This window comes from Neoarius graeffei, chromosome 13 (genome assembly GCF_027579695.1).
Source record: "Neoarius graeffei isolate fNeoGra1 chromosome 13, fNeoGra1.pri, whole genome shotgun sequence".
Lineage (NCBI taxonomy): Eukaryota > Metazoa > Chordata > Actinopteri > Siluriformes > Ariidae > Neoarius > Neoarius graeffei.
The window spans coordinates 24249439-24270380 of record NC_083581.1 but is presented as its reverse complement, the minus strand read 5'-3'; the positions used below and the strand labels follow the sequence as shown (position 1 = coordinate 24270380).

At 41.4% G+C, this 20942-nt stretch overlaps 2 protein-coding genes across 3 annotated transcripts in view; both read left to right on the top strand.

The window, feature by feature from the left end:
- LOC132896505 (probable phospholipid-transporting ATPase IIA) overlaps positions 1–12927 on the top strand; it is a 154626-nt gene extending 141699 nt beyond the window's left edge. For both annotated transcript variants that reach the window (XM_060937371.1, XM_060937372.1), the window contains 4 exons: positions 88–196; positions 274–331; positions 934–1137; positions 9416–12927. In XM_060937371.1, coding sequence (XP_060793354.1) covers positions 88–196; positions 274–331; positions 934–1137; positions 9416–9552 — 508 coding nt within the window. In that variant the 3' untranslated portion in view covers positions 9553–12927. The remainder of the gene's footprint in view (positions 1–87; positions 197–273; positions 332–933; positions 1138–9415) is intronic.
- src (v-src avian sarcoma (Schmidt-Ruppin A-2) viral oncogene homolog) overlaps positions 1–20942 on the top strand; it is a 409402-nt gene that overhangs the window by 42498 nt on the left and 345962 nt on the right. The window lies entirely within an intron of this gene.

Here is a 20942-nt window from a genome sequence, read left to right as displayed (position 1 = left end):
GTGCCAAGACTTGTACAGGCCATTGTTTAGCAGGTTTCTGAAAGACGAGTGCTAATTCTTAACACGTGTTTATTCGGCGTTCTGTAGCTACTCGACGATCTACACCATGTTCCCCGTCTTCTCCCTGGTTTTGGATAAAGATGTCAAGTCTGAAGTGGCTATGCTTTATCCTGAACTTTACAAGGATTTACTAAAGGTATTTGACTTCTTGGTTCATGTCGAATTACAAAAGGAAAGGTTTTCTCGTGACCTTGCTTCACCTTCTTATTTCAGGGTCGACCACTTTCCTACAAAACGTTCCTCATCTGGGTTTTGATAAGCATCTACCAAGGTAAGATGATTTCATGAAGGTTAATTTCTCATTTTATTGCACTGTGAACTGTTTTACGTGCGGTATGACTAGCAGGACTTACCAGACAAGGCACTGGGTGTTCTAAATCGAGCGAACTGTTTATTTCTGCCTCTAAATGAAGCACGACTTTGTGAAGGCAGAGCAGAGACTTGCTAAAAAAACAGAGAAACTCCAAGTGGAGACAATGCCACCGAGCTGAGGATCTCATCCAGTGAATGTTGTTTTACTCAAACAAAACTCACCCACATGTTTCCCCTGGTTAGCTTGAATAGTTTTTGTGTTTGATGTTTGTTAAATAACCGAAGGTGGATTTCCACATTTTGTCTTTTGTGTCCTTTCAAGGCGTGTGACATGGCAAATCAAGTGCCACACCCAAACCTCGCCTATCCACCTTAATGTCTGGTGTCTGTCTGTTTCTGCTTGGGGGTGTTGTTTTTTTCCAGCTTCTTTGAAAAACCTTGTTTGTTTTCTTAGGCAGGTTTTCACTTTTTAAGGTATTCCTCCATGTCATAAATGACCTTCTGGGTAAAGTTAAGGCCCTGTTCGAAATGTTTTGTTTCTTTGGTCTCTGTGCTCTGCAGGCAGCATCATCATGTACGGCGCTCTGCTGCTCTTTGAGTCGGAGTTTGTGCACATCGTGGCAATTTCCTTCACCTCACTGATCTTGACCGAATTGCTCATGGTGGCACTAACGGTGCAGACGTGGCACTGGCTCATGATCGTGGCCGAGCTCCTGAGTCTGGCTTGCTACATCGCGTCACTCGTCTTCTTACACGAGTTCATTGGTAAGAAAGTATACATATTTTAAAAAAAAAAAAAAAGAAACCACTCAGTAATGTTTATGCAAAACTCAAACACTTTTTTTTTTAATTCTATCCACGTTCACTGGATAAGCAATCGCGTGCTCTGATTGGCTACTCTACTACTAGGCTTACAATACCGTTCAAAAGTTTGGGGTCACTTTGAAATGTCCTTATTTTTGAAAGAAAAGCACTGTTCTTTTCAATGAAGATCACTTTAAACTAATCAGAAATCCACTCTATACATTGCTAATGTGGTAAATGACTATTCTAGCTGCAAATGTCTGGTTTTTGGTGCAATATCTCCATAGGTGTATAGAGATCTTGCATGTGACGTCGCAGCCGATCCAGATTGTAACAAACGCCATCTTGTCGGTCAAACGCCATATTTCCGCCTTCTACTTCTGGTTCTACCTTTTCTTCTGGAAAACCCTACTATATACACAATTCTACTACAACGGCTGCGGCTACAAGCTCTCCCTACCTGTGTACGTTTTTTTATGTTTTTTTGTGTGTATTTTTGCGTGGTGTTCGTCTGTACCGGACTTCAATATCCACTACAACCGTATGGACTTACTGGACATTGGTTTCCAGCAGAAAATGACGGTTTGTAGCGATTTCCATCGCATGCACAACATTCCGGATGAGATAGCGAGACCAGCGGGGTCTCCGTGGATTGTTATCGGGTCTGGCAGGCGAAGGAGGCGGCGTCGGGAGCGGAAGCAAAAGCGACGCTGCAGGTAGAGCCGGCCTGTTGACTAAGCTCAGAAAACAGCCACTCAAACCTCCACCTCTCCAACACCAGATCCATGGTAAACAAGACGGATGATTTGGAATTACAGCTGGAATTACCTTATTCTATTCTATTCTATAATCGGCAGGTCAGTGCTATACTAGATACTTAAGTGACTTACCCGTCCAATGAGGATTGTTATTTTCTTGTTTACAAGATGCCACATCTGAGGGGGGGGGCTGAGTCGCTGACAAATCCCGAATTTCTGTAAAGATAACTGTCCAGAGATTTATAAGCATGCAGTGCTTCACCACTGAACAGCGAGGGAAAGTTAATGAGGTAATTATACAAGTCTGGGTATTCCGCTGGCAGTTCAATATCCACTGACACGGTCGTGAAAACTACATCCGGTAAGCCATAAGGGTCACTAATCTGTAGATCGTTTATTTTAGACATATATCTAGTTATCTGTTCATTAGAAAAATGAGCCGTGTAGTCCGTCGGTTGAAATTGATCCATTCTGTACACGAGTGCAGCAGTATTCAGCTGTGTTTTTTACCGACAAGATGGCGGCTGGGTACTTTCCGGTCACGTGACTGCAAGATCTCTATAGAGGCCCATTTCCAGCAACTCTCACTCCAGTGTTCTAATGGTACAATGTGTTTGCTCATTGCCTCAGAAGGCTAATGGATGATTAGAAAACCCTTGTACAATCATGTTAGCACAGCTGAAAACAGTTGAGCTCTTTAGAGAAGCTATAAAACTGACCTTCCTTTGAGCAGATTGAGTTTCTGGAGCATCACATTTGTGGGGTCGATTAAATGCTCAAAATGGCCAGAAAAAAATGTCTCGACTATATTTTCTATTCCTTTTACAACTTATGGTGGTAAATAAAAGTGTGACTTTTCATGGAAAACACAAAATTGTCTGGGCGACCCCAAACTTTTGAACGGTAGTGTATATACCGTGAGTAGAGAAAAACAAAATGGTGGAACATGTTGCTCAACCAACCGAGGACGAAATATAAACTCGACTCAAAAACAAAACCCCAAAAATACAAAAAAAAAGCAATAAAATATGGAATAAAAGTATTTGATGGCAAGAATGTGTATCTTTTTTTATTACCTCGCCTGCTACGGAGTAAGTGGGGCGAGGTATTGTTTTCGGTGGGGTGGTTTGTTTGTTTTTATGCTATTACAGGAAAACGGCTGGACCAATCTTCATGAAACTTCCAGGATAGATGGACATTTGGTCTCAAATACAACCTCCAACATTTTGGGGGTCATCCGGTCAAGGTTTTTACGGCGACTGCTTCATATAGAGGCGGTAGCCACTGTGTAATCGTGCTGTAAGTGTGTAACAATCGCGCAGTACGGTGTGTTCTGATTGGCTGAGAGCAGCAGGGAATCAGAACCATGTTTGTTCACACACAAGGTCGAAATCGTTCTTTCGCGGTATCTTCCTTCATATTCATCCTAAGCGCTGCCGGGTGAGGTTTGTTTTGCCTGGCAACACTTGTTTATTTATTTATTTTCCCCCCCAAGAATTATGATTATAGCATTTTTCACAAATTGCTACGGTCATTTTGCCGGTTTGTTCACATTCTCAGCAGAAATGATTTTGTCTGACGTTTTGCATGAAGTTTTTATTGATCGGATTTGTGAAAAATAACGCTCTGTTTCTCAAAATCCAGTGAATGTGGTGGATATAATAAAACAGTTATTCCACTCAAGCTCATCATATATGACTTACAGACAACTTGGTGCTACGCGCCTCATTGGCGAGCAGCTCATGTACGACTCGATTTCATGGAATAGCTGTTAATTATTCATCATTTCTAATTTTGCTTGCTTATTGACACACCAAAGTTTTAAAAAAATCACAATTGGGTTTTATTATTATTATTTTAAATAACATCATCCTACCAGTGTTTACGTCCAGAATTTTTCTGCCAATTTTTGGAATTTCTGTCACGCTGCATGTCATGGGATCGGTCAAGGTCTCATGGCAACTTTGCGTCGTGACATCCTCTTGCTCTTACCATTTTGACGTCAAAGCGTTTTAAACCAGGTGAAGGAATGCGGCCACGTTCCTCCTCACCATTTCCCTTCTACCCCAGCCAAGAGCTCTCCGGAAATGGCTTTCCCCTAACACGTTGCCGTTTTCCCAAATCGATGCCTGCCACTATTCCACACTGCCTACGCAGACTGAACGCCGTAGTGAAGGAAATACCACTTGCCCCTGCTCGTTTCCTGCTGGAGCACCGCTATGCCCAAGGTCTGTGTGTTTATCACACGAACTGCATAAGGGAGTTTTTCGGCTGAATCATATCATCGGTAGTGTTTTTCTCTCCGATTCGGTTTGTTACAGGTAGATTTACTTTATTGAGAACCAAACTGGATATTAACATCTAGGGCTAATCCATATATTTACACTACCGTTCAAAAGTTTGGGGTCACCCAGACAATTTTGTGTTTTCCATGAAAAGTCACACTTTTATTTACCACCATAAGTTGTAAAATGAATAGAAAATATAGTCAAGACATGTTTCTGGCCATTTTGAGCATTTAATCGACCCCACAAATGTGATGCTCCAGAAACTCAATCTGCTCAAAGGAAGGTCAGTTTTATAGCTTCTCTAAAGAGCTCAACTGTTTTCAGCTGTGCTAACATGATTGTACAAGGGTTTTCTAATCATCCATTAGCCTTCTGAGGCAATGAGCAAACACATTGTACCATTAGAACACTGGAGTGAGAGTTGCTGGAAATGGGCCTCTATACACCTATGGAGATATTGCACCAAAAACCAGACATTTGCAGCTAGAATAGTCATTTACCACATTAGCAATGTATAGAGTGGATTTCTGATTAGTTTAAAGTGATCTTCATTGAAAAGAACAGTGCTTTTCTTTCAAAAATAAGGACATTTCAAAGTGACCCCAAACTTTTGAACGGTAGTGTATATTACATCGAGGATCATAAAACAAACAATTTCAGATTCGTTCCCACGGCATGTACAGGCTTGTATTTAAACTTCACAAGGGCACACGAGCAATCATAAATGGACGAATAATCAATCATCATATTATCAACAAGATTTTATCTGGGTCTAGTTCAGGTCCATAGAACCTTTCATATCTCCTACACGCAGGAGACGTGCTTTGGATTGCTGATCTGATGCATACAGTTTTCCTTCAAAAATACTCTCTTTTAACATCCACCATTCAAATTATCCGGTGCCATTTGCTGCTCACACCCCCCTAAAACAGCAGAGACCACCCCAAGTTTCATGGCAGGGATGGTTTATTTCTCATCGTAGGCCCTGTTGTCTGCTCTCCAAACATAACATTTATGGCTGTGACCACAAAGTTCAGTTTTTGTCTCATCGCCTCAAATTACTTCAAGAAGTTTTGAGGTTTCTGTTGATGCTCTTTGGCTTTATTGCAAGCGGGTTGTTTTTGCAGTGTGGGCACAAAAATGGCTTTTTTTTTTCCTCTGCCAGCTCTACCATGCAGCCCATTCTTGTTTAAGTGTCTCCTTATTGTACATTCTCAAACAGCCACGCCACTTTTTCAGAGAAGGCCACGTTTGAGTCGAGACGCTTGTGGGGGTCAGTGTTCCTGACAGCGGGCTCACAAATCAGACCTCTACCTCATCCACAGAACCACTGGGTTTCTCTTCTTTATCAGTTTGTATAGTGCTGCTTGGCATTATCAAATCTTCGGATATCTGTTTATAACACATTACTGATTTATAGTGTTGAGTAGTTCCTCTGACCGACCGTTCTACTGCAAAGTCTGTGCAGACATGCGCCAGATATACCACCAAGGTTTCCCTCAGAACTAAAACACATCGAGTGTTTATACACAGTGGTGCTGTGTATTTCTGGACATTGGTATAATTAAGTTATTCCACGAAATCGAGTCGTACATGAGCTGATGGCTGACGAGGTGCGTAGCATGTATGACGAGATTGAGTGGACGAACTGTTTTATTCTCTCCACATTCACTGGATTTTGAGAAACGGAGCGTTTTTATTTTTTGCAAATTCGATTAATAAAAACTTTCTACAAAACGTCCGACAAAATCATTTCCGCTTAGAATGTAAACAAATCGGTGAAATGACAGTCGCAATTTGTGAAAAATGCGGTAATAATTCTTGAAAAATAAAAATATGTTCTTGCCATCAAATACTTTCATTCCATATTTTGTTGCTTTTTTTTGGGGGGGGGGGTTGTTTTCGAGTAGAGTTTTTATTTCATCCTCGGTTGGTTCAGCAACACACTCCACCATTTTGTTTTTCTCTACTTACGGTATATGAGCTGATATCCTAGTAGTAGAGTAGCCAATCAGAGCGCACGATTGCTCATATCCAGTAAATGCGGATAGAATATATATTTGTTTGTACTTTCCTGTGACACATAGTAACAAATTAATTTGGTTTATATATATATATATATATATATATACACACACACACACACAAACATACTAGCAGGTTACCTGGCGTTTCCCGGGTTTTGCAAAATTCTGGGTTGCCCCCAGACTTCCATGTCAAATTTGGTGAAGATCCATTGAGAAATGGTGATGTTAACCCAAGACAAACAAAAATCCAAACATCCACCACCCAGGGCCCCACTGGGGACCCCCTGGGCCCAAATATGGATTTTCTGAGTTCTGCCAAATTGTGGCCATCTCCTGTACCTACATGCCAAGTTTAGTGAAGACCTGCCCAGAGTTAGTGTTGATAAATGTAACGTGAAAGGCATTGAGGGAGGGGGTGGGTGGATGTTATGCCCCCCCAAGGACTTCCCTGGGGCCTGTACATTAATTTTGTTTATATCTGCAAAATTCCGGGTCACCCCCCCGACCTACTTGCCAAATTTGGTGAAAATCTGTCGAGAAATGGCGACATTAGCTCAAGACAAACAAACTTTTGCCGCTGATTTTATATATAATACAATACACACACGCACTGATTGGCAATAACATTATGACCACTGACAGGTGAATAATATTGATCATTTCATTACAGTGGCACCTGTCAGTGGGTGGGATATATCAGGCACCAAGAGAACAGTCAGGTCTTGAAGTTGATGTGTTGGAAACAGGAAAAATGGGCAAAACAGAAAGGTGTCAGCATTAACTTTTTCAGCAGTCTGTGCTACAGGAGCTCTTCTGTGGGATTGGACCATATGAGTTAGCCTTCGACACCCATGACCCTGTCGTCGGTTCACTGGTTGTCCTTCCTTGGACCGCTTTTGTTCGGTACTAACCACTGCGTACCGGAAACACCCCACAAGATGTACCATTTTGGAGATGCTCAGACCCAGTCATCTAGCCATCACGCATTCGGCCCTTGTCAAAGTCGCTCAGATCATTACGCGTGCCCATTTTTCCTGTTTTCATCACATCAACTTCAAGAACTGACTGTTCTCTTGAATTGAATTGAATTGAATTGAATTGAATTGAATTGGGGGGCGGCACGGTGGTGTAGTGGTTAGCGCTGTCGCCTCACAGCAAGAAGGTCCGGGTTCGAGCCCCGTGGCCGGCGAGGGCCTTTCTGTGCGGAGTTTGCATGTTCTCCCCGTGTCCGCGTGGGTTTCCTCCGGTTGCTCCGGTTTCCCCCACAGTCCAAAGACATGCAGGTTAGGTTAACTGGTGACTCTAAATTGACCGTAGGTGTGAATGTGAGTGTGAATGGTTGTCTGTGTTTGTGTGTCAGCCCTGTGATGACCTGGCGACTTGTCCAGGGTGTACCCCGCCTTTCGCCCGTAGTCAGCTGGGATAGGCTCCAGCTTGCCTGCGACCCTGTAGAACAGGATAAAGCAGCTAGAGATAATGAGATGAATTGAATTGCACTTTATTAATCCCCAAGGGGGAAATTCTTTTGCTACCTAGCAACCACACACAACAACATACATCAGTCGGACAGTTGACACTTTAGACAGGGCACAGTACAACATACACGACAACAACAAATAAATAAGTATGCACCAGAACAGACACTGAAAGGACACAATAATCACAACAGCAATGATGGTCAGCAGCTCTTGTTAAAAAGTCTGATTGCTGTAGGAACAAAGGACCTCCTAAATCTCTCTGTAGAGCATCTCGGTAAAAGGAGCCTTTGGCTCCGACCACTTTTAGCGAACATGCTGTACAAGGGGTGGTCATCCCTCGACACCACACACTCCTCATCTTCCTCATCACCCTCTGTTCTAGGATTTCCTCCACAGAACTTGGACATGAACCAGTGATGGAACCTGCTTTCCTTATCAGTTTGTTGAACCTGTTCCTGTCCTCAACTGTTAGGCTACCGCCCCAACACACAACAGCATAAAAAAAGAACACTTGCCATAATCCCACAGTAAAACATGTTGAAAATAGGCCTGCCCATATCAAACGATCTCAGTTTTCGAAGGAAAAACAGTCTAGACTGGGCCTTCCTGAAGGTAACTCTGCTGTTCTCCTTCCAGTCTAGTTTATTGTCTAGATGAACACCAAGAGGAAACTACCTCTATTGGATGACCTCTAATAAATGTAGGGACTACCTCATTTTTTGTTGTTTTTTTTTCCTTTTTAAAATCAAATATTAGTTCCTTAGTCTTGTTTACATTTAAAACGAGATGGGCATCATCACACCAACTGACAAAGCTATCCACCTCATTCTGATGCAATGCATGATCATTGTTAGTAATGTAGCCCGCTAATGCAGTGTCATCGGAAAACTTCTGTAAGTGACGAGAGGTACTGCTATGTCTGCAGTCAGGAGTATATAAAAAAGGAGATAAAACTGTATCCTGTGGTGCCCCTATATTAGTGATGATGGTCTCAGACTTGGTGTCATGAACCCTCACAAATTGAGGTCCATGTGATCCATGCAACAGTAGATTTATTAAGATTAAAACCAAAAAGCGGGCGGCACGGTGGTGTAGTGGTTAGCGCTGTCGCCTCACAGCAAGAAGGTCCGGGTTCGAGCCCCGTGGCCGGCGAGGGCCTTTCTGTGCGGAGTTTGCATGGTGTCCGCGTGGGTTTCCTCCGGGTGCTCCGGTTTCCCCCACAGTCCAAAGACATGCAGGTTAGGTTAACTGGTGACTCTAAATTGACCGTAGGTGTGAATGTGAGTGTGAATGGTTGTCTGTGTCTATGTGTCAGCCCTGTGATGACCTGGCGACTTGTCCAGGGTGTACCCCGCCTTTCGCCCGTAGTCAGCTGGGATAGGCTCCAGCTTGCCTGCGACCCTGTAGAACAGGATAAAGCGGCTAGAGATAATGAGATGAGTTGAGATCATCTGTACCTACACCCCCCCCCCCCCCCATAAGTGAATTGAAGTGGGTCCTGAAAGGGTCCAGCACCATCCTCTCAAAACATTTCATAGCATGTGAGGTTAAAGCGATAGGTCTTGCTGCCTGATCTATCCGGCCTCTTGAGAGGTGCCATGGTAATGAGATCATCGATGTTGTTCACTTTACCTGCCAGTGGTTTTAATGTTACGGCTGACTCTCTGTTTCATCTCCTCCACGCACAGATGTCTATTTCATCACCACGCTGTCGTTCGTTTGGAAGGTGACCGTCATCACACTGGTCAGCTGCTTGCCCCTGTACATCCTGAAATACCTGCGCAGACGCTTCTCACCTCCCAGCTACTCCAAGCTGACCACCTAAAGCTGATCAACAAGACCTCTGAACACAGACGCGTTACTGGGTTGTGTTTTATATTTTTCTTTTTGTTGTTTGTTTGTTGTTGTTTGGGTGATTCGAGACATTTGCACAGGCTTTGTTTCACTAGACGCAACATTAAAGGCATCAGTTCCCGATGGTTGTGTCTCAAACGTAATGCCATAAAAAAATCTTCTCATTTGTGCCATTTGCAGTCACACTGAAGCTATGCAGCTGAACTGGGCTCCTAGAGGGCCATGAAAGCTGAATCACCAGGGTACATTCATGCTTAATTGCTCGAGTGAGTCACCAGTAAAGGCTGAGGGTTACTGGGGCTACAGTGTGCACTGGAGACTTTGAGAAGTGAAAGAAATGGATTTGAAATGAGTTTATTTTTAAACGAGGTTGAGAAAGGGAAGAAACCGGTGTGAATGAGGAAATTGATTTGAAAATGGATTCATTTTGTTTGATTTTTTTTTTTTTTGAAAGGTATTGTTGTGGAAAGTATTCCTGAAAGTGAATATAAACCTAAAGTTGTTCTGTATAAGGGTAAGCCGGTGTGTGTGTGTTGATGCATACTCGTCACCAGTCCCCTTTAGAGTAGTTGAGCTATTTTTGAGCATGTTGTGTCGTCTCAGATGGTGGTGTTGGTTTTGGGCGTAATGTTACCCATGTCTAAAGACCGTGGTGAGCGTAACACCACAGACAAAATGCTATTTTAGTGTTTATCCCTTTTCTGCTCCCTCGAGTCGTGTCCACTCTTGCGGTGACCTCTGTTTTCACACTCAGTGCATGAATGAGTCGATTTCAGGCAGAACACTAACCACTTTTCCCCTGACAGACACTTCTGCTACTCTCACTCAGCTGTCTTTCTAGAACATTTACACATCGGGCCAAATCAGTTTGCGCGTCTTCAGTTCATGAGATCAGGTTTGTAGATGAGCTAAACGATCTAATGTATGTGTGCACTTAATATCGATTGTGTTTCATTGTGTAGGTTTGTTCTAATGTCATTCTGTGTAAGATAACAACAATAGTGACCATCTGCCATTTGTGCCACTTCAACCATGTGCCATATTGACCACTTCTCATGCAGGCAGGGGTGCCAATACTTACAGTTTAGCCAGGGCATTTATGATTTTTGAGCACTCGTATGTTTGGAGTTTTCATATACATGAACACTACACTTTTTTAACTAAAGCACTGATCCAGGCAAGAGGAACATTTTCTCCTCTGAAGAAACAGCATTCACCGAAGGGGAAAGGATGAGGGACGTACAAGTCGCGCGTTCGCTCCTAAAAGTGACTAATTCCGGTTTGCGCCGAATTTATGCAGCGTTTGATTGAGACTTATAACCATGACGGCGTATTAGAGCCATTGTAGATTAAAATAAAACGGAGCTGTGGAGGAGGGGATAATATTCCGAGGGAAAAAACCTCCAGAAATTCCAAGATAAAAGTCATAAATTTTTACAAGACAAATGTACAAGAAAACTCAGATATTCTCTGAGATTATAAAGTCATAAATTTGCAAGAGAAAAAAACAACTGAGAAATTCCAAGATGAAAAATTCACAAATTTATAAGAAAAAAACCCTCTGATGTTCACTGAGCGAACAATCGCATGCTTCCTGGCTGCAGTGCATTCTGAGAAATGGAGTTAAAATCTCTTTGTGCTTTATTCTTTTATATTAAATAATTAAAGAGGAAAGACTGTGTTTCCTGTAACTCTCGGCTCAGTCATGGCGTCTGGTGTGAGGACATTGATCCAAAATGGCAAAGTGAAGTGATCTGGAAAACAAACAACAACAAAAAATGTAGGGTTTTTTTTTTCCTTGTCTCAGAATTTGAGGGGGGGTTTTTTTTCCCCTCGCAATTTTATGACTTTCTTGTAAATTTATGACTTTAACCTTGGAAATTCTGAGTTTTGGAAATTTATCTTTTTCTTTCGTTCTTTCCCTCATTCGTTTGTTCTTTTGTTCTTTCCCTTGTTCATTTGTTCTTTCCCTCGTTCGTTTGTTTGTTCGTTCTTTCCCTCATTTGTTTCTTTCCCTTGTTCGTTTGTTGTTTCCCTCATTCGTTTCTTTCGTTCTTCCCTCGTTTGTTCGTTCTTTTGTTCTTTCCCTTATTTGTTCTTTCCCTCATTTGTTTGTTCGTTCGTTCTTTCCCTCATTTCTTTCCCACATTTGTCTGTCCTTTCCCTTGTTCATTTGTTCATTTGTTCTTTCCCTCGTTCGTTTGTTCTTTTATTCTTTCCCTCGTTCATTCGTTCTTTTGTTCTTTCCCTCATTCATTCATCCTTTCGTTTGTTCTTTCCCTCATTTGTTTGTTTTTTTCTTCCCCTTGTTCTTTTTCTTTCCCTCGTTCTTTCTTACAATTTTGTCATATATAAGAAAAAAAACTGGAATTCCTCCTTGGAAAGTCGGAATGATCTGCTCAACCCTGAGTTCAGCAGGTGACGTTGAATCGGCACATCAGGAATAACCAAAGTAACATTTTTTCATTTGAAGTGAGTTATGCTCTATATACTCGTGTTTCCTTTAGATCAGATCTGTTCGCTTGTTCAGTCTCTCACACGGACTCTACAGTTCACTGTTTCTGCGGAGAGAAATCTACAGTTAGCCTGTGAACAAAAGTTGATTTTTTTTCTTTCCTACTTCGTAACTTGAACACACAGAGATCAAAAATGGCATTTTTGTGACTTCCCACTTGTGAGTTAAGTCCGAGTTCAGTACATTTGGTGAACTTTAACAAGCGTGTTCACAAGGCTCAGTTCTGTGAACCAATAGAAAACCGGAACGCTGTGAGCTCTGATCCGTTAAAACACCGGATTTTTCTCACCGCCTGTTCAGATTATATTTTTCCTTAGCAGTGTTGGCACCTCTGCATGCAAAATGTTCTCTTGGTCTTCTCAGGACTTCAGGTTGTCCTCCTGGGTGCAATACATTTCCATTCAAGAAGGGAAAACCTACACATTAAGGGAAATTTAAACACAAAACACCATCATGTTCCACCAACAATCCTGTGCAAAAAAAAAAAGACATGCTTATTGTAATAAGTAATCACTGAATGAATAATAATTCAAACAAATTATCGCAAATATCATGATTTTGCAGCTGAACCTGGAGACCTGGACTAGATTACAATGCCATGTGATTTCTGTTGCTGTTATAGTTATGTTTTGTAAATGGCCGAACTAATTTTTTATTAGTTGATGAATTGTGAATTGCTGTGTTGTAAATAAAAAAAAAAAAGGATTTTATTTATTAACATTTCTAATCTGCGTTGTAATTTGCACACTGATAACTGCAGAACAAAAAGGGACACAATAATCGACTCTCAGTGGTGTTGAAATAATAAACATGGAGTTTTCTTATCATCGATTGTGTTTGAGGTGTGATTTCAATTCTGTGATTTTTTTAAAAAATATATATTTTCCTCATGTTTCAAATGGAGTCTCAGAAACTGTCGATTTATAACACGTCAGTGTCTCAATTATGTTGCGTAAAACGTAAAATAAGGAGTAAATTGTAATGTTAAAAAAATCAGTACACAATTCATATTAGCCATTAGCACTTCTGCAAATAGTCTGTTTGTTTGTTACTTTCCTGAACAAAGGAATTGTTTCTTTGGGTCGTTGACATTGAGCTAAATTTTAATCAGAACCATAACATCTATACCGTAGCTCCATCTCCAAATTAACAGCAAGGACACGTCATTGTTTCAGTCCTCTATCCACGTGAAAGAGTGCTAAGTGCAGTATAGCCGTGACGAGTGACTCCACATTAACGCACGTGTGACATATTCACTGCTATAATGTGATGTTTTTAGCTAGATAGCTCTCGGAATACTTTTTCCTCCAAGTTTCTCGCATTTCATCCAAACTCTACAATTAAAAATAATAAAAAATGCTATTGTGTTTATAGTGTTCGAAAAAGAAATGCTTTGCACTGGGACTATTTTAGTTGTGTTTTAAGTCTTATCTTTTCTGAGCTTGTTTTATTTTTCTCATGATGCTCAGCCTAGAATGACAGAAGCCAAAAGTTTACATACACCGGGGCTAAAGCCTTTTAATCGCCATAATATTAAATAAAGTTTGTCACATTTGCACTGAAACACTTATTGGGGAAGCCATGGCCTAAAGGTTAAGCTACGGTCACACTGCAGCTCACAATGGGTTTACGAATACGTGGTGATGAAAAATTGGTAGCATTGCCATCAATCATGCGATACACGGTGAATGTTCTCCGAGCTTCACAAGTTTTTTTTGGTACGTCTCCACCTCATGAGTGGCCAAAAACGTGAAAATATTTGATCCATGCATTTAAATTTGGCGCCAATGTTCTCGTCGCCAAACTAAGCAGCAAATATTCGGAGGTGGGTTTGGGAATACAGTCAGGCCGGAACGTCTGCACACCCCTTTCACCTTCTCCATGTTTTATTACGTTACAGACTTATTCTACAATAGATTGAGTTCATTTTTGTCACAAAATTCTGCACAAAATAGCCCAGAATGATGACAAAGTGAAAGCAGGTTTTTAGACATTTGTGTTAATTTATTAAAAATCAAAATGTAAAAAATATGTATACAAGTGTTCACACCCTTTGATATGACACCCAAAAGTGAGCTGAGATGCATTTTGTTTCCATTGATACTGCTTGAGATGTTTCTACAACTTAATTAGAGTCCAGCTGTGGCAAATTCAATTGATTGGACATGATTGGGGATTGCCAACACCTGCCTATATAAGGTCTCACAGTTGACAGTGCATGTCGGAGCAAACTCCAAGCCATGGGGTCAAAGGAATTATCTGCAGACCTCAGAAACAGGATTGGGGCAAGGCATAGATCTGGAGAAGGGTACAGAAAAATTGCTGCAGCTTTACAGGCCCCAAAGAGCACAGTGGCCACCATCATTCGTAAATGGAAGAAGTTTGGAACCACCAAGAATTTTCCTAGACCTGGCCGCCCGGCCAAACTGAGCGATTGGGGAAGACATCCTTGTGGAGATGGGAGAACCTTTCAGAAGATCAATCAGCCAGGAAGCACTCCACAAATCAGGCCTTTATGGTAGAGCGGCCAGATGGAAGCCACTCCTTAGCAAAAGGCACATGACAGCCCGCTTAGAGAGTTTGCCAAAATGCACCTAGAGGACTCTCAAACTAAGAGAAACAAGATTCTCTGGTCTGATGAAACCAAAATTGAAATTTTTGGCCTGAATACCAAGTGTCCCGTCTGGAGGAAACCAGGCACCGTTCATCACTTGGCTAATGCTCTGGGCCTCAGATTGGGGCGAAGGTTTACCTTCCAATATGACAACGACCCGAAGCACACAGCCAAGAGAACAAAGGGAGTGGCTTCGGAGAAAGTCTGTGAATGTCCTTGAGTGGCCCAGCCAGAGCCCAGACCTGAATCCAATTGAACATCTGTGGAAGGAGCTGAAAATGGCTGTGTACTGATGCTCCCCATCCAACCTGATAGAGCTTGCAAGAATATGCCAAGAGGAATGGGCAAAAATGTCCAGAAACAAGTGTGCCAAGCTTGTAGCTTCAAGGCGTCTTGGGAAAGAAGCTGTAATTGCTGCCAAAGGTGCATCAACCAAGTATTAGGCAAAGGGTGTGTACAGATATGTAACCCCTAAATAACCCATTTTTGTCAGTAAAATTGCATATTTTCTAAAAACCTGCTTTCACTTTGTCATTATGGGCTATTTTGTGAAGAATTTTATGACAAAAAAATGAACTCAATCTATTGTAGAACAAGTCTGTAACATAATAAAACATGGAGAAGGTGAAAGAGGTGTGCAGACTTTCCGACTTGACTGTACTTCTTGAAGATTGTGGAAGCATCACCACCAAACGCCTCATTTTCATCAATGACCCATCGCAAGCTGTAGTGTGACTATAGCCTCAGGAGCCATTTCCAAACAACTGAAGCTACAACAAGCATCTGTACAAACAATTGTATGCAACTCTTAAGTGTTGGATCCACACAGCCATTGCATTATTCAAGAAAAAAAGGTGGGACAAAGTACAAATTGTAAATAAAAACGGAATGCAATAATTTACAAATCTCAAAAACTGATATTGTATTCACAATAGAACATAGACAACATCTCAAATGTCGAAAGTGAGACATTTTGAAATTTCATGACAGCAACACATCTCAAAGTTGGGACAGGGGCAATAAGAGGCTGGAAAAGTTAAAGGTACAAAAAAGGAACAGCTGGAGGACCAAATTGCAACTCATTAGGTCAATTGGCAACAGGTCATTAACATGACTGGGTATAAAAAGAGCATCTTGGAGTGGCAGTGGCTCTCAGAAGTGAAGATGGGAAGAGGATCACCAATCCCCCTAATTCTGCACCGACAAATAGTGGAGCAATATCAGAAAGGAGTTTGAACATATCATCATCTACAGTGCATAATATCATCAAAAGATTCAGAGAATCTGGAAGAATCTCTGTGCGTAAGGGTCAAGGCCGGAAAACCATACTGGGTGCCCGTGATCTTCGGGCCCTTAGACGGCACTGCATCACATACAGGCATGCTTCTGTATTGGAAATCACAAAATGGGCTCAGGAATATTTCCAGAGAACATTATCTGTGAACACAATTCACCGTGCCATCCACCGTTGCCAGCTAAAACTCCATAGTTCAAAGAAGAAGACGTATCTAAACATGATCCAGAAGCGCAGACGTCTTCTCTGGGCCAAGGCTCATTTAAAATGGACTGTGGCAAAGTGGAAAACTGTTCTGTGGTCAGACGAATCAAAATTTGAAGTTCTTTATGGAAATCAGGGATGCCGTGTCATTCGGACTAAAGAGGAGAAGGACGACCCAAGTTGTTATCAGCGCTCAGTTCAGAAGCCTGCATCTCTGATGGTGTGGGGTTGCATTAGTGCGTGTGGCATGGGCAGCTTAAACATCTGGAAAGACACCATCAATGCTGAAAGGTATATCCAGGTTCTAGAGCAACATATGCTCCCATCCAGACGACGTCTCTTTCAGGGAAGACCTTGCATTTTCCAACATGACAATGCCAAACCACACACTGCATCAATTACAGCATCATGGCTGCGTAGAAGAAGGGTCCGGGTACTGAACTGGCCAGCCTGCAGTCCAGATCTTTCACCCATAGAAAACATTTGGTGCATCATAAAACGGAAGATACGACAAAAAAGACCTAAGACAGTTGAGCAACTAGAATCCTACATTAGACAAGAATGGGTTAACATTCCTATCCCTAAACTTGAGCAACTTGTCTCCTCAGTCCCCAGACGTTTACAGACTGTTGTAAAGAGAAAAGGGGATGTCTCACAGTGGGAAACATGGCCTTGTCCCAACTTTTTTGAGATGTGTTGTTGTCATGAAATTTAAAATCACCTAATTTTTCTCTTTAAATGATACATTTTCTCAGTTTAAACATTTGATATGTCATCTATGTTCTATTCTGAATAAAATATGGAATTTTGAAACTTCCACATCATTGCATTCTGTTTTTATTTACAATTTGTACTTTGTCCCAACTTTTTTGGAATCGGGGTTGTACTTCCAGGGATGGACAAATGACCTTTTGGTCCAAAAGATTCAACTGAACCCAAAGAGAACAACAAAGGAACTGGTGTAGAAGTTGGAGGCATCAGGTACCATGTATCATGTACATCTACCATTGAGAGGGTGTTACATCAGTAGGTCTGAAAGGCTGTGGTGCCAGAAAGAAGCCCATCGTCCGAGACAAGGCATAAAAAGTTTGCAGGTAATCACCAGAATGAAGATCTTGAAGGAAAATATGGTGGTGGTGGGTTATTTATTTAATCTAAAGAACAGTATCCCAGCTGTGAAACATGGGAGTGGCAGCATCATGTTATCAGAGTGTACTGGTGCATTTCAGGAAATGGATAGAATCATGAAGAAGGGAATTATCTCGAAAAAATACCGAAGCTGCTGATACTGATCCTGAGCATACCTCCAAAGTGGGAACAAAGTAAAAGACTCGGCATGGCCATCACAAAGCCCTGACCTGAATCCTACAGAAACATCGTGGCATGTCTGAGCAAGAAGGCCATCAAACCTGACCCAAGTTACAGCAGTTCTGTCAGGAGGAGCTGGCGAGATTTCCTGCGAACTACAGTATTGTGAGAAACTTCTGGAAGGCTGCCTCAAAGTCCATAATGCACATATTCCAAGTTTCATGACTGTTTTTATGTAAGGAATACGAGTTTGGCTGACGAGCCAATTTTTCAGGTGCACAGCTTCCTCGAGTTGGTGCATCACTTCCTGTGTGTGAAATTCTTCCCACTTCCTTTCAACAACATTGTCATGACATGTCAAGATTCCAGCTTTAAGCACTCCTGTGAACTCAGGATTGTGAAAAGAAAAAAAAAAAAAACGGTGGAATCCCCATCACCACCTACACGAACACGCAGCTGTCATCTTGTGTACACAGTGCAGTAAAATACTACAAGGTCTCCACAAACAGATCTGGACTCGTCCCATCGTGTTGCACTTACGATCACATTCCTGTCCTCCTGTCCTGACAAAAACAGAGGATTTGCTTGATGACAGCCTGCTCAAAGATATATTTGCAGAGCATGCACACACCCTACACAAGCTCTATTTATAGACTTGCAGAACTAGAACGCTTTGATTTTCCTTTACGCCTCCTCCCGCTGAGGAAAGCCCTCTCAAGGAGTTCACCTGTAGATTGTAAGCTGGAACAAAAACATCTGCTGCTCTCAGTCATGAAGTAGTTGGGCAGCCTTATAGTATACTGCCACAACAATATAATCTCATGGCAAACGTTAGCTGCGACAAAGTTATACAATCTGTATCATTTTATAATTAAAAAAGTAAAAAAATTTCATGAATACTGTATGCACTGTTGTTTTTTTACTATAACAGTAGCTTGGATCATACAGTGGTGCTTGAAAGTTTGTGAACTCTAAAATTTTCTATATTTCTGCATAAATATGACCTAAAACATCAGATTTTCACAAAAGTCCTAAAAGTAGATAAAGAGAACCCAGTTAAACAAATGAGACAAAAATATTATACTTGGTCATTTATTTATTGAGGAAAATGATCCAATATTACATATCTGTGAGTGGCAAAAGTATGTGAGCCTTTGCTTTCAGTATCTGGTGTGACCCCCTTGTGCAGCAATAACTGCAACTAAACGTTTCCGGTAACTGTTGATCAGTCCTGCACACCGGCTTGGAGGAATTTTAGCCCATTCCTCCATACAGAACAGCTTCAACTCTGGGATGTTGGTGGGTTTCCTCACATGAACTGCTTGCTTCAGGTCCTTCCACATTTCAATTGGATTAAGGTCAGGACTTTGACTTGGCCATTCCAAAACATTAACTTTATTCTTCTTTAACCATTCTTTGGTAGAACGACTTGTGTGCTTAGGGTCGTTGTCTTGCTGCATGACCCACCTTCTCTTGAGATTCAGTTCATGGACAGATGTCCTGACATTTTCCTTTAGAATTCGCTGGTATAATTCAGAATTCATTGTTCCATCAATGATGGCAAGCCGTCCTGGCCCAGATGCAGCAAAACAGGCCCAAACCATGATACTACCACCACCATGTTTCACAGACGGGATAAGGGTCCTATGCTGGAATGCAGTGTTTTCCTTTCTCCAAACATAACACTTCTCATTTAAACCAAAAAGTTCTATTTTGGTCTCATCCATCCACAAAACATTTCTCCAATAGCCTTCTGGCTTGTCCATGTGATTTTTAGCAAACTGCAGATGAGCAGCAATGGGTTTTTTTTTAGAGCAGTGGCTTTCTCCTTGCAACCCTGCCATGCACACCATTGATGTTCAGTGTTCTCCTGATGGTGGACTCATGAACATTAACATTAGCCAATGTGAGAGAGGCCTTCAGTTGCTTAAAAGTTACCCTGGGGTCCTTTGTGACCTCGCCAACTATTACACGCCTTGCTCTTGGAGTGATCTTTGTTGGTCGACCACTCCTGGGGAGGGTAACAATGGTCTTGAATTTCCTCCATTTGTACACAATCTGTCTGACTGTGGATTGGTGGAGTCCAAACTCTTTAGAGATGGTTTTGTAACCTTTTCCAGCCTGATGAGCATCAGCAATGCTTTTTCTGAGGTCCTCAGAAATCTCCTTTGTTCATGCCATGATACACTTCCACAAACGTGTTGTGAAGCTCAGACTTTGATAGATCCCTGTTCTTTAATAAAACAGGGTGCCCACTCACACGTGATTGTCATCCAATTAATTTCACCTTCAAATTAACTGCTAATCCTAGAGGTTCACATACTTTTGCCACTCACAGATATGTAATATTGGATCATTTTCCTCAATAAATAAATGACCAAGTATCATATTTTTGTCTCATTTGTTTAACTGGGTTCTCTTTATCTACTTTTAGGACTTGTGTGAAAATGTGATGTTGTTTTAGGCCATATTTATGCAGCAATATAGAACATTTTAAAGGGTTCACAAACTTTCAAGCACCACTGTAGCTCAGATAATAGTATATTAGTATAAATATGCAAGTGATTATAAAAAATCATGTGCTGATTGGTCAAGAAATTCAGACTATTTCTCAATAATCACCTTGAGTGACTCGGCAAAATAGCGGCTAATTGCTTTGTCACCGTAACTGAGGAAGAATTACAAATGATGAAAGAAAATGCTGTTCCTAAAAGCACTAAAGATGCTACGAAGTTTGGTCTAAAACTATTCAAAGGTAAGGTGGAATTGTGATTTATCGATTTCAAAATAAAATATTTTATGTGACTTGGTGTACATAAGTGATACAAGTCTGTGCGGCGCCGTTATTATATTTACATGACGCTTTTGAAGTTTGAAATAATTTTTTAAAAAGACAATTTATTTTAATACTTCATCTCCATTATCATTCACCGATATTCACTTCACCTTCAGCGAATAATTATTAAATCATAGCTCGGATACTCCGGCTGCAAGACCAATCAGTTCTCGTTCTAATGCGTTATTGTTTCTGTAGTAACAACTGACACAATAACTTGTATGGCAGAAACTCCACCATGTAAACAGAAATTTTGGTAATTACATGTTTTCTCCCAGGAGACGTTTATGCACCATTTCTGGAAGGAGTCTCCAGTGTTACCGCTTTACCATTCCGAGGTAAAGCTTTTCCTTTAAATTTTCCCAGAATGGAACAAATAGTTTATTGTGATGGTGAGAGATTACATTACAGGCATTTAGCAGACGCTCTTATCCAGAGCGACATACAACATCCCTGGAGCAGTTGGGGGTTAAGCGCCTTGCTCAAGGGCACTTCAGCCATTCCTGCTGATCCAGGGAATCAAACCGGCAACCTTTTGGTCCCAAAGCTGCTTCTCTAACCATTAGGCCATGACTTCCCCACAATTTTCA